The 13,526-nt window shown below is 37.2% G+C and overlaps 2 protein-coding genes and 1 pseudogene across 3 annotated transcripts; 1 reads left to right on the top strand and 2 right to left on the bottom strand.

The window, feature by feature from the left end:
* Positions 1-310: 310 nt before the first annotated feature.
* LOC104736845 (putative peroxygenase 3) lies at positions 311-1,969 on the bottom strand. 2 transcript variants are annotated; one of them, XM_010456912.3, is made up of 6 exons: positions 1,674-1,969; positions 1,236-1,385; positions 1,070-1,155; positions 858-952; positions 659-784; positions 311-584 (listed from the first exon to the last, which is right to left on the bottom strand). In XM_010456912.3, exons 1-6 carry the CDS (start codon positions 1,780-1,782, stop codon positions 407-409), a joined length of 744 nt encoding a protein of 247 aa, XP_010455214.1. In that variant the 5' UTR covers positions 1,783-1,969; the 3' UTR covers positions 311-406. The 2 variants fall into 2 exon arrangements, with proteins under 2 accessions (XP_010455214.1, XP_010455215.1); XM_010456913.3 differs by having other exon boundaries at positions 311-579; positions 1,674-1,836.
* A 1,026-nt stretch (positions 1,970-2,995) lies between these two features.
* On the bottom strand, positions 2,996-4,110 carry LOC104738267 (uncharacterized; annotated as a pseudogene).
* Positions 4,111-6,306: 2,196 nt separating this feature from the next.
* LOC147929578 (uncharacterized) lies at positions 6,307-6,909 on the top strand. Its single transcript, XM_087480664.1, has one exon. It carries the CDS (start codon positions 6,307-6,309, stop codon positions 6,907-6,909), a length of 603 nt encoding a protein of 200 aa, XP_087336790.1.
* Positions 6,910-13,526: the final 6,617 nt, after the last annotated feature.

Genomic DNA, 13,526 nt, shown 5'->3' with positions numbered 1-13,526 from the left:
TTCACTCTCCTTCTTTTAATTTTATATTATTATTTTTTTTGACACTCACCGGGTGGGGTGGGAATGCTCTTAGGTTCCATGTGCTGTTGGTTCTTAGTTTTGGTACTTTGAGTTCCTTGAAAATATCCAAAAACATAAAACACAGTGACACATAGAGAATCTTGATATCCCTCAAATAAAGCACTCACCAAAGTCCATAAACTAAAAGAATAATCTCAAAAGGATCATTTCTAACAATTTTTTTTTTTTTTTACTCAAGATCATTTCTAACAAATTATCAAGAATAATCTACCAAGGTAAGAAATATAGGTAGCAAAAAGTTACCATCTGAATTAATTAATGACCTGTTTTATGTTTTGGTTAAGAGATTAAAAAAGGTTACTTAAGATATGAAACTGCCTAAAACTCAAGAAACTGGTATGCGTGTCATCCATCTTTCAGTCTTTTTAGCAGAAGCTCTTGCCTTAGCGCAGTAGTCGAACAAGCTCCCATCGAAGCATCTCCTAACTGCTTCTTTAGATAAGTAACCATTCTCATCTTTGGCCAGGAGGTACAGTACTCCCCACTCCATTGTACTCGCTGCCCTGTGTTTCCAATTTCACGCCATTAAGAGAGAGATAGAGAAAGGCCATAAGAAAGAGAAAAAGATTGGACTGACCAGCCAAAGAAATCGAATGCGTTGCGGTTAGCCTCGGTCATTTGCCACAGCTCAAAACGGGTTAGCTTGTCAGGCACTGTACGTGCGTACTTACTGAACATGTTCTCCAGATTTGAAGGAATGTACCTTAAGATTTTGACAATTATAACCACAAGTCCAAAAGTATCATCATGGACAAAGGTTATATTGAGAGACGAACCTTCCTTCAGTGTCGTAAGTCGAGGTGTCGCTTCCATGTTTGGCTCTGTGGATGTTCTTGATGTAAATCGGGAAGGTGTAAGAAGGCATCCAAGTCTGGTGTTCGAACAAGAAAACAAAGTAAACATCTTGACATCTAGAGAGGAACCAAAGAGATAAAAGACACTAACTCATCAACATCTTAATTGAGATGTTCATAAGAAATTAACTTACAGGCATTGTGGCGTAACTCATTGTAAGATGCACAATGAGTGTTAGAAATAAACTAGAAACCACGTTGAAACCAAGTGCTCTAAATCCTGAGCATTGCAAAAGAGACTATAATAAAATCTTTTTATTCTTGATTTTTCATCAATTGTTCTAAGATGTTTATTGATACCTCTAAATGTCTCCCATGGGTAAATGATGCCATCACCGTCCTGGTCAAAGAAAGCGACGTGTTGTTGAAGAACAGACATGTCCTGGTGCTTGTGTCCCGTTGTGCCATTCACGTTTTCCATGTCTGGTGCAACCATTGCTCGAGGCAAATCTGTTTTTCCAATCCACCAAATAAACTATTCAGAACAATTTTTTTTAAAAAATTATTATTCAGAAAAAGCATAAGACGTGAATCTTACACATTTTTTTAATTATGTAAAGCTGTATTGAAAAAAAAAAACTGTTTCTCTTGAGAAGAAAAATTGTATATACAATAAATGCGTCAAAGTGGGTGGAAACTGGAGAAAGTTTTAAGATCAGAATCAAATTATGAATATAACTCGGACATGAAAAAAAAAAAAAAAAAACAAGAGCAAAAGATAAAAGAAAATATACGAACAGGGCTTGGGGAGACGATCGTCGAGATCCGTACGGACTTTCCTCTCAGCAGTGACGGGGGCTTTCTCAGCGACCGTAGCAATCGACTCTGCTCCTGCGTCTGTCGCCATCGCTCGTTCTCGTTTAGTATTTGTGGTTTGTGGGAGAGTTAAAAAGGCCCTCTTCTTTTTTTAATTATATAGAGAGATTTGATGTGCTAACCGATTCCAAATAAGTCGCGGGAGTTGCTTCGCTCTTGAACATGCACTCTTTTGTTGACACGTGTTTCTATGACTAAGCAATGTTGCTTCTTTAAATAAGAGTTTTTTTGTTTGGTAGAATTCTTTAAATAAGAGTAAAAAAACATTCCTCAATTTCTTAAAACAGAAATTAGAAAAGTAATGTTTTAATTAACATGGCTTCCAAATCTCTCTCTCCGGGTCTTTTGTCTATTCTATTTGATGCTAAATATGGTTATGATATTAGAGCATGTATAATGGTTTTTTTTCAACGAACACTCCAATGCTGTAGTATCTTATCGACTGTGTCTATCACCATACCATATGTTAAAATTCGCATAATTATGATACATTTTGCTAATGGAAATATACTTTCTTTATTGGATGCGTCAACTCGTTGGGTGAAGTAGTTGTCACCACTTGACAGGTCACCAACGATTCGGAGGAAAACTTGTTTTCGCATCCGGAATCGATGACGAAACACTGCATCATCATATGTAGGTTGATCGGCAAAATAGTCGTCAATCAATCTTTGGTTTCCGGCTATATGATCTCTCTTGAAGTATTTTCTCTTGCTACGACCTGAATAATCTTCTTCTATTTTATTTCGACGCTCTCTAAACCGGTTCACGATGTATCTTTCTTCAATTTCTGACTGTCGTTTGTAAGCTTCAAATTGTGTTATTGGTATACAAAAATGAAATAATGAGGTTTCATTTATAAGAAATTGAGTGGTTGATATCATCAGATTCCAAACAAACATTACATTTACTTAATTAATAGTTATGGATTAGATTTTGTGATTAAAGCCGAAAGTCACGAATTTCCTTGTCGGAGAAAGAGCAAAATACACAGTATTAAAGAAGAAAAAACAAAATGGATTAGATTCTCTTATAAAAGTTGAAAGTGATGGGTTACATTCGGATAATGAGCCAAACACACATTATTAAAGAAGAAGAAAACAAGCACACATTATTAAAGAAGAAGAAAACAAGCACACATAATTAAAACACAAAGAGACATACACACGTTATTAAAGCAAATCAAAACAAGCACACATTATAAAAATAGAAATTACGTAACCGAACCAGACACTTGAGAATAGTTAATTTCCAAATAGATCGTGACTCAAATTCTCCAACAACTCTTTACTTCAATCATCAAGATGCTCCTTTTCATTTAGCTTTAGATACATCTTCATCTTCTTAGCTTCAGTTCTTTCTTTCATTAATTGGTTTGCCTCCTCTTGTCTCATGGTTATTTTGTCCGATCGCTCCAACTCTTGCATCTTGAATTGTTTGAATTCATTCCACTCTTCGTCGACTATTTCCAAAGCTGCTCCCTTACCTTTCTTTTTCCTTTTTTTTTAGCTGCATCTCTCCCCATTGGACGAGCAACAGATCCTACAAAAATGGAATCACTTATATCACTCACACGAGATCTCTTCGATCCACTGCTCCCAGATCCAGTGTATCCTCCTACTTGACTACCATCACATGGTTGATCACGGACAGTTTGCCATTCTGACATTAAATTGAATTGGCCTTTTGTAGAACTTGAATATAATTCATGCGCTTTTGCCAATACATCATTCTCCGACCAGCCGCTTTGTTGTAAACGCTTGGCATTATCATAAGCACCAATCCATTTGCCTAGTTTTTGATTCATGTAGTTGTAATGATTTCTGCATGAAGCTCCGTCGCGAGGAGGATGAAATGAGCAATGCTCATTACAGTAGTCAGCAATTTTACTCCAATAAGCTTCACTTTTTTGGTTTTTACCAACACCGTTGTCTGTTCCATATCTAATCCATCCACTCAATAACACCAAATTTTGCTCTATTGTCCATTTGGGGCTTTTCCGGCGAGTTGGAGTTGAATCTTCTGTATTTGGAGTGACTTCAATACCACCACTCATATCACCAAGAGCCATTTGCGTAGAAAATCCGGGAAATTCATTTACTCCAACGTTTGAAACATTACCCATTGGAGTAGAAGAACTAGAAGGTCTTTGAGATGGATATGACATCATTGATCCAAAATATGGAGGATAGTTTGGAACAGCTGATGGCATGAAAAAATTTGGTGAAAACCCATAATTTGGTATATTTTGGGGTTAATTTGCAGATTGGTTTTGAAACTGATAATTCTTGTGATTTGGATAGTTGAACGGATGATTAGAAGAATTTTGAATATTAAACGGATTATTATTGGGATCCATTTAACAACAAAAAAAAAAGTTTAAAAAGGTATAAAGAGTTGATAGGAAGATATAGGAGAAACTTTTAGTGAGAAATGAAGATTTTTTTTTATGTCCAAATGAAATGAAAATAGTCTCTATATATTAAAAAAATTATGAATTTTGATATAAATTTCTTTTAAAAAAAAATGAGTACAACCAAATAATTGAGTATAAATAATTGAGAGGAGATAAAAACACACAAAAATCTGGATAACCAATAGGAAAACAACAGATAAAAAAAAAAGTGTAGGTAAAAAAAAAAACTTCTCTCACCACTCTATCCAATCACAAGCTGACACATATCACTAAAGACCCCACTTCCTTTGCGTTCAACCAGTTGAATGTATTCAACTCAAATGAATCCACATCGATTTTTTTTATTCAACACCCTTGTTGGAGACATTAAACAGTTGAAAAAAAGATTCAACAAGCCTATTGTTGATACTCTTAAGCGAACTTCGCAAGCTTCGGTATGTGTTCTCAATATATAGATGCTCTGCTATTAACATGAAAATGGTATAATAGCATTTTCAATGCGATTAGGCAAAGAGTTTGCCAATTAACAAAAAAGTTTGAACAAATCACAATAAAAAATGCAACAACACAAATTTGCATTTTTACATCAAATTACAAGAACTTGATATGCAAATAAGGGGATATGTGATGCTTATTTGCATCATAAATTTATTATTTTAGTCATTCAAAATATTAAAAGCAACAAATATCTGTTTACAAAAAATATACTATTTTAAATATTTTTTTAAAACTTTCAATAATTTTTAACAATTTTAATATATAATTAATAATCCTATATTTTATTATCAAACATTATTTAAAATCAGTTTTAAAAAATTTATTGAAAACATTATTTTGTCTGTTAAAATAGTTTTTTTGGTAATTTAACATTGTATTCCGTCACTCCTCGAAATGTATTCAATTAATATATTTTTAGGAAATTTTATTATGTAACTTTTTTTCAATTCTGCGAGTTTTTATTTCGTAACTTATATAATTATTAGATTTTAATTTTTGGTATACCGCAAGACTATTTTTCTAAAAAAAGGATAACGTAATTTGTTTGATATAAATTAACTCTATATCTGACTAATGTTTTTGTATAGTATTTTTTTTTTGGTGAATGACCGGGAATAAACCTCCCAGCTTTATTATTATAACTTAAACAAAAAATTACATCTGAACAGGTCGAGGACACGCAGTTCAATGATACATCGTCTCTCATCAACGATTCGACAACTATTGGAACCATACTAAAAACATGAAAATCTAATGGTAATTTTTCTGCGAAGTAGCTTCCCTATACACATGTATAGCACTGACTATGCAGTCCCTTGAAAAAAATTCATGGTACAAACGTACCAGGAAAAATAATGGATGGGAAGAAATCCTACCACCATGTCATCAGTCAATCTCCGACGCGAGAAATCCAACCACCATTTTCAAATCCAATTCTAACTCCACGTCTTGTTTTTGTATAGTTTGTATGGATGTCAATTATATCTATATAATTAGTAAGTTGTTAACTTGTATATTTTTGTTTTGTTTGTTTAACAATTTTTAGTGTACATATACTATTTTTTTAGGTTTAACGGGTTAAAATACAGTGTTATTATTTTTCAAATTATAGGTAATAGTATTTTAATATACACATACTTTTAAAAATATAAGTGATTGATAATTTGACTTTCTTCATATATAAATAATCTAACACTTATATATATATAAAGTGGTGACGTTGTTTTTTTTAATTATGAATTTTATTTATAAATTATGGATTCATGTTCAATCGATCTCACATCTATTACCCACATAAAGTGGTGACGTTGTTTTTTTGAATTATGAATTGTATTTATAATTATGGATTCATGTTCAATCGATCTCACATAATTATGGATTCATGTTCAACCGAAGATAGATGTGGGTAACTTGATTTGAATTTGGCGGGGATTGGTCGTGAAAATTCAGGTATATTGGTAGAGTTAAAGAGTCTATTATATAGTAGTGGTAGAGATGGTATAGGAAGAGATAATTAGTGATGATATGGTAGAGTTAGGTTTAGAGAGAAGAGATTGTAAAGTTAAAATTAAAATTTGTTGAAGTTATATGTTTGTCGCATATAGTCTGACTGGTGGATTGTATAAATGTCATTTGCACGACATGGCATCTAGTACTAGTGAAAAGAAGCTAAGGTATCCTCCGAGGCTATATCAGCAGGGGAAATCTCCTTTACAGAAGAGGAGCCTCCACATTAATTGCACATTAAACATTTTTGGGCTGTTGAGAGATTGCATTGGGGATGATGTGTACAACGACATCCGTGAGAATTCGCAAGTGGGAGTGATCTTGAAGCTCGCTGATAGTCGATATGTATGGGGTTCAAAGATTGTGCATCATTTCCTAACTCAGCAATTGACAATACAAAGGAGATATGAGATGTGGTCGCTAATAGAAGGTAATCCAATTAGGTTCTCCTTACATGAGTTTAGTGATATCACCGGCCTGAACTGTGAGAAAATTGATGAGGAAGACAGAGTGGATGTTGATCACAGAGAATTGTGGGGCGAGATGATGGTAGATTCAAGGGTGGGACCAAACTGGAAAGAGTTGACTGACGTATTGAGGGAATGTAGGACATGGGGTGAGGCGACTAGGAAAATGATTGGGCTATTGTTTGTGTTGCATGTCGGTATTTTAGGGATTTCACGGTCTAGTAGGATCGCTTTGGAATATGCGAAACATGTAGTCATGATAACTCTCTAATTTACATGTTTTAAACATCCCTTTTTGTCCATATTTTGCATTTTTTTTACCCTAACCTTAGCATTTTTAGGTCATCTACAGTAGGAATCTACATTTAGGCCATTTAGGGTGTTGCATTCTTGCATCTGCGTATTTTGGATGAAAACAGGTGCTTAAGAGCTGAAAATAAGGAGAAACAAGGTCGAACCCGAGCATGTACCCGAAGGAGCTATGGAACACGAAGAACAGCCGAAACACCAACCCGATCGTGGAGGATCTAAGAACAGAAAGAACAATCTGAGAGCCTACCCGAAGAGCAACCCGAGCACATTCTCGTGCACCCCATCGAGCATACCCTCGGGCAGGACTTGGAAGCTAGGGTTAATGGGTTTCCATATATAAACCCCCTCTTCTTCCACTCGCCCTAGCACGCCGCAGACCCTCAGAACAGATTGCGAGAGCTTCTGGAGAGATCGGGAGCGACTCAAAACTCTTTTCCACTTTTGTTAGGATTTATTTATTTATTTTTTTGCATTCTATTAGATTTCTACTCTAAACTCTTCTACTATACTTCTATTTTTAATATAATGCAATTTTCGTTTATCTATGCTTTTATGTTTTCTGCAATGAGATCTGAGTAGTGTAGTAAAGTTTCTAGGGATGAGATAGACAATTTTGTGTTCTTGATCAGTTAGGATGTCTTAGCTTTGATATTTGTGTTTTATAAATTCCCTTCTAGATTGGTGTTCTTAATGCTATCAACAGACCGAGAGGTTGAGATTAGATCTAAGGCGTTTTACCACCGAGAGGTGTTGATAACAGGATTTTCACCCAGGGTATCAATTCCCTATGTAGTTGTAGTACAAAGCGTTATCAATCCAAATGGTTGTTTATGCTAGCCGGAAGGATGCAATCAGAACAATGCAAGTCAAGCCAGGCAAAAGATGGTTTTTGTCTAACAATCCTAAAATGAATAAAGAAAGAATATAAGCAAGAAGCCACACGACCTAAGCACTCGATGCAAGCATTCGAGTACAGGATCAGGTGGGGTGTTCGAGTAAGCAAAGAAGGTATGAACAACTCGAGGTGTTACTCGAAGCATGTGATCGTGTACCTGTTTGGGTAATGGGTCGAGTGATGAATGAAAATGCAAACAATTAAAATACGAAAGCTTCTAAGGATGGGGTAATCGAATCCTAAGTGTTCCTGACCAATACAGATGTCTTGCATGCCTCAAGCAAATATCCCCTAGACAATGAATCTCTAAAATCTTGTTAAAACACTCTCGTGATAGAAACAATCAACCTTAATCACTTCCCTACCCAACTCTCGTTGAAGAAACATGACCAAGCAGGCAATGAGAACCGATTCATTATTGTCAATAAACCCCTTACTCATCTAATCTCTTAGGCTAAGCTAGTAAATCTCTAGCATTGGTTGATTCAAGCATTTCATCTACACCTCTCGGTGGTAAAACACCTTAGATCTAATCTCACCCTCTCGGTTTGTTGACATCATTAAGAACACCAACCTAGAAGGGAATCTATAAAACTTTTACAATCAAACTAAGACATCCTAACCGATCTAGAACACAAAATCATCTTCCCATCCCTAGAAACTTTGCTACACTATTCAGAAATCATAGCAAGAAACATAAAAGCATATATGAACGAAAATTGCATTGTGTTAAAAGATAGAGTAGAGAAATAAGTGTACAAAGTAGAAATCTAAAGAAAATGACAAAAATATATAAAATAAATCCTAACAAAAAGTAAAAAGTGTTTGAGTCACTCTAGATATCTCTCAGAAGCTCTCGCTCTTTGGTTTGAGGGTCTGTGGCTTGCTCGTTTGCGAGGAAGAAGAGGGGGGGGTTATATATGGAAACCCATTAACCCTAGCTTCCCATTCCTGTCCGAGGGTCTGCTCGATGGGGTGCACGAGGATTTGCTCGGGTTGCTCTTCGGGTAGACTCTCGAGTTGTTCTTCCTGCTCTTGGATCCTCCTCGATCGTGTTGGGTTCAGACTGTTCTTCCAGCTCGATGGCTCCTTCGGGTAAATGCTCGGATTTGTCCTCGTTTCTCTCCATTTTAGGCTCTAAATGGCCTAAAAGTGAATTCCTACAGTTAATGACCTAAAAATGCTAAGGTAAGGGTATAAACAATGCAAAATATGGACAAAAAGGGATGCTAAAAACATGTAAATTAGAGAATTATCAGACCCCCAAACTTAAATCTTGCTAGTCCTCTAGCAAGGAAGTAAGAGGGTGCGGTTTGAAAATAGGGGCTCATAACCTTTATATGCTAAGCGAAGGATTCAAGCTATAGTCCTTAAAGATAGTTTAATGGTGCTAAGATCAATCAACATACTTACAAATATATTTCTATGCTTATTACCATGCATCGATCTAGTTCAACCTCCAACTAAAAGTAAAGAACATCTCTTTCACATTCATTTAAGTGTTTGGCGAATTCTTGCAAATGGAAGGTGAATCAAGCTCAATCGGTTTAAGGGCAAGGCTTTTTGGTAAGGTGGTTTCAAACAAATTCTTTGGGTGATTTTCTCTTAAAAGAAGGAATGCTAGACAGTTGTGAAAACTATCTAAGATTGAGAACAATTTGGGCATACAAAGCTTAACTCTTGATAATCTACCATTTTCTCATTCACTTTTTTTGTTTTTTTTTATTTAATCCCCTAGAATTAAACTACCCACAACCTTGATTTTAACTCTCTTTTTTTTTGCAATCCCTAAGGTTTAAACTTTAGACATCTAGCTCTCTTCTTTTTTTTTCTTTTCTTTCTTTGTTACACTCTAAATATGTATATATTTTTTTTTTCTTTTACTAGGAGACTAGCAAGATGTTTTTTTTTTTTAATAAGAGACTTAGGGCTACTTGATTCTAACCTTAGGGACTTCTTTTTTTCTTTTCTTTTATTCCTTAACCCAACCCAAATAAACATGCTAACCACCTATCTTTCAAAACCGATTCTATTAGCTAGTTCAAATTCTAACTTAGCCAAATCAAGAGGCAGTTCTTTGTAGTTCTCAATACTCTCAAGGTTTCACAACCTATAGCACAATGAAAAAGGCCTCACTCAACAATTCACAACAAGGTTTGACAGAAAGGTTTGAGTTCAAGGGTAGGGAAAACAAATCGGGTTAAACGAAAATTTTGGTAAAAATGGAGTGCTAACCCGAGTTTAGAGTTACCATGAGCAAGTATTCAAATTCCATAAGCAAGATAGTTTAAGTTCAAATTAAGTCCAATAATATAGAGATGTTCCAATGTTCAAACAAGTGGAGGAAGCTTTCAAAAGATGCAAGGTTCTAAACAAAGATTTTTCATTTTTTTCCAAAGATTGATCTAGCAACAATGAACTGTGACTAAGGGCTATAGCTTCAATCCTAGGGTTTGGCATTAAACAAGGTGGTTTTACTCATTGTCCCCTAAGATGCATATGCAACAATCCTATATGAAACAAACTAGAGTCAATCCTAATATGTAAATGCAGCTACATGAACACTCTTTTTTTTTTTTTTCAATTTGTTTTTAAATTTTTAGGGTTTTTATGCAAATAGATGCAAACTCAAATGAATAAAACTAGCATGCAAAAAATTTGAAATAAGAAAATAAAACACAATGTTATATACATCCTAAGACCCTCCCCAAACTTAAATTACACAGTCTATGTGTAAATAAAAGTCTGAAAAGGAGTCCAAGAATCACACAAGATGAAATAAAACTAAATGCAATGTTATTTACAAAGGTGGATGAATGAGGTACCTCATGGGTTGGTGAAGAAGGAGGTTGTAGCAGCCTCCATACTCGCCAACGTGTAGCCAGAGTTGTCACCGGCTTCAGCAGGCGCCGAGATTCACTCATCAGAGAGCTCTATTATGTGCACGAACGACTTGCTCGGACCAGCATCCGAGGGGTCGATCGGGTGAGGCGTAGCGTAGGTCATCGGGTAGGGTGAGGAGAGAAAAGACTGAAAAAGAAGAAATGCTAATTATATTTACACTATTGTCATTGGGATTTCCTCCCAAGAGAGCTTGTTTATAGTCACTAAGCTTGACTGTTGATTCTGATCAAACTGGTGCGGTATCGGTGAGAGACAGAGATGCCCCCACCTATGTGTTCTCATTCGCCATGTACTTCTTCACTCTTTGCCCATTAATGTTAAACTCGGTCCCATCTTTCCCCAGTAAAGTTACTGCTCCATAAGGCATAACCTCCTTAATTTCGAAGGGTCGTGACCATCTTGACTTGAGCTTCCCGGAGAACAGCCGAAGCTTCGAGTTGAACAAAAGGACTTTGTCTCCAGCTTTTAAATCCTTGTGTTGGATCTTTTTATCATGAAAGGCTTTGGTTCTCTCCTTGTAGATTTTCGACTTATCATAAGCCTCTAATCGAATTTCATTGAGTTCGTGGAGATCCATTACTCTTTTTTCTTGGGCGGTCTTTATGTCCAAATTCAGGAGCTTTGTTGCCCAGATCGCTTTCTATTCTATCTCAACCGGCAGGTGACAGTTTTTTCCATAAAGAAGCTGGAAGGGAGTTCGCCCAATCGGTGTTTTGTAGGCTGTCCTGTAGGCCCATAATGCATCATCTAGCTTGAATGACCAATCCTTTTTTGTGATTCCAACGATCCTGGCCAATATCGCTTTGATCTGTTTGTTACTCACCTCCACTTGCCCGCTGGTTTGCGGGTGGTAAGCTGTTGCGACTTTATGCTTGACTCCGTGCTTTTTTAACAAGCTGTCGAAAACTCTGTTAATGAAGTGGGTTCCTTCATCGCTGATTACTACTCTTGGGATTCCAAATCTTGGGAAAATGATGTTTTTGAACATCCACAAGACAACCTTGTGCTCATTTTTCGACCCATTTTGAGACATAGTCGACTGCTACCAGGATGTACATGTTTCCATTTGAGGGGGGGGGGGGGGGGGGTTAAAAGGTCCCATGAAGTCAATTCCCCAAACATCGAAAACTTCGACTTCTAAAATCGGCTATTGAGGCATCTCATTCCTCCTACCGATGTTACCCATTTTTTGGCAAGGATCACACTTGGTTATGAATAGATGTGCGTCTTTGAACATGGTTGGCCACCAGAGACCAGCTTGAAGTATCTTTTGGTAGGTTTTGAAAGTAGCGAACTGACCTCCATTGTCAGACCCATGGCAGTGCTCTAGTACCCCTGTTGTACATCGTCTGAACAGGCCATCTGTCCCTTTTTTGTACAAGTAGGGCTCATCCCAGTAGTAGCTGTTGATGTCCCTGAAGATTTTTTTCTTTTTGTGAGCATCGTAGTCCTTAGGAATTTCTCCGCAAACGATGTAGTTCACGAAGTCAGTACCAAGGTAGCTTCAGTACCAAGGTAGCTTAGCCGACTCGATTGCCATGAGCTCGATTGAACCTGTTGACTCGGGGATCGAGTGAGCTACTGTGTGCCCGATCGTGTGCCTCATTTCTTACAAGAATTCGATGTGCACTAGCCTCTATTCGGGCATCGAGTCATCTATTGGAAGTGGATCCTCTATTCTCATTCTAGACAAATGGTCTGCCACTCCGTTCTCGATTCCCTTCTTATCCAGAATTTCTATGTCGAATTCTTGCAGCAGGAGTATCCATCTGAGGAGCCTAGGTTTGGTGTCCTTCTTTGAGTAAATGTACCTTAGGGCGGTATGATCTGTGTAAACAACCACTTTTGATCCGACTAAGTAACTCTTGAATTTCTCAAACGCAAAGACTACAGCAAAGAGTTCCTTTTCAGTTGTTGCGTACCTTGTCTGGGCATCGTCCATGGTTCTACTGGCATAGTAGATCACATGGAGCTTTTTATCTATCCTTTGGCCAAGTACCGCCCCCACTGCGTAATCTGAAGCGTCACACATGATCTCAAAACGATAATCCCAATTAGGAACTTGAACTATCGGTGCACTTACCAAGGCTTCCTTTATCTTGTTGAAGGCTTCTAAACAATCCTTGTCGATGATAAATTCTGCTTCCTTGTAGAGGAGTCGTGTCAACGGTCGGGCGATCTTAGAGAAGTCTTTATTAAATCGCCTGTAGAATCCTGTGTGACCTAGGAAACTTCTGACGTCTTTTACCGATTTAGGAGGTTGCAGTTGAACCATCACTTCTATTTTTGTCTTGTCAACCTCTATCCCCTTCTCTGAGATCTTGTGGCCTAGGACTATCCCCTCCTGAACCATAAAGTGGTATTTTTCCCAGTTTAGCACTAGATTGGTTTCTTCGCACCTTTTGAGCGACAGGATGAGAAAGACGCTCCATATACTGAAAAGTCATCCATGAAGACCTCTACCATTTCTTCAATCAAGTCTGAGAAGATGGACGTCATGCATCTTTGGAAGGTTGCGGGAGCGTTGCACAAACCGAAGCGCATCCTCTTGTAGGCAAATGTACCATAAGGGCAAGTGAACGCCGTTTTCTCCGTGTTGGCGGGGTGTATAGGGATTTGGAAAAACCCACTATAACCGTCGAGGAAACAGTAGTAGGGGTGGTTAGCGATCCTTTCCAGCATCTGGTCTATGAAGGGCAAAGGAAAGTGGTCTTTGCTAGAGGATGCATTAAGGTTCCTATAGTCATGATATGATCGTGGCCAGCAAGGAGACAGAA

The sequence above is a fragment of the Camelina sativa genome, chromosome 13 (assembly GCF_030686135.1).
Source record: "Camelina sativa cultivar CO46 ecotype springtype chromosome 13, ASM3068613v1".
Classification (NCBI taxonomy): domain Eukaryota; kingdom Viridiplantae; phylum Streptophyta; class Magnoliopsida; order Brassicales; family Brassicaceae; genus Camelina; species Camelina sativa.
This window is presented reverse-complemented; position numbering and strand designations above follow the sequence as displayed.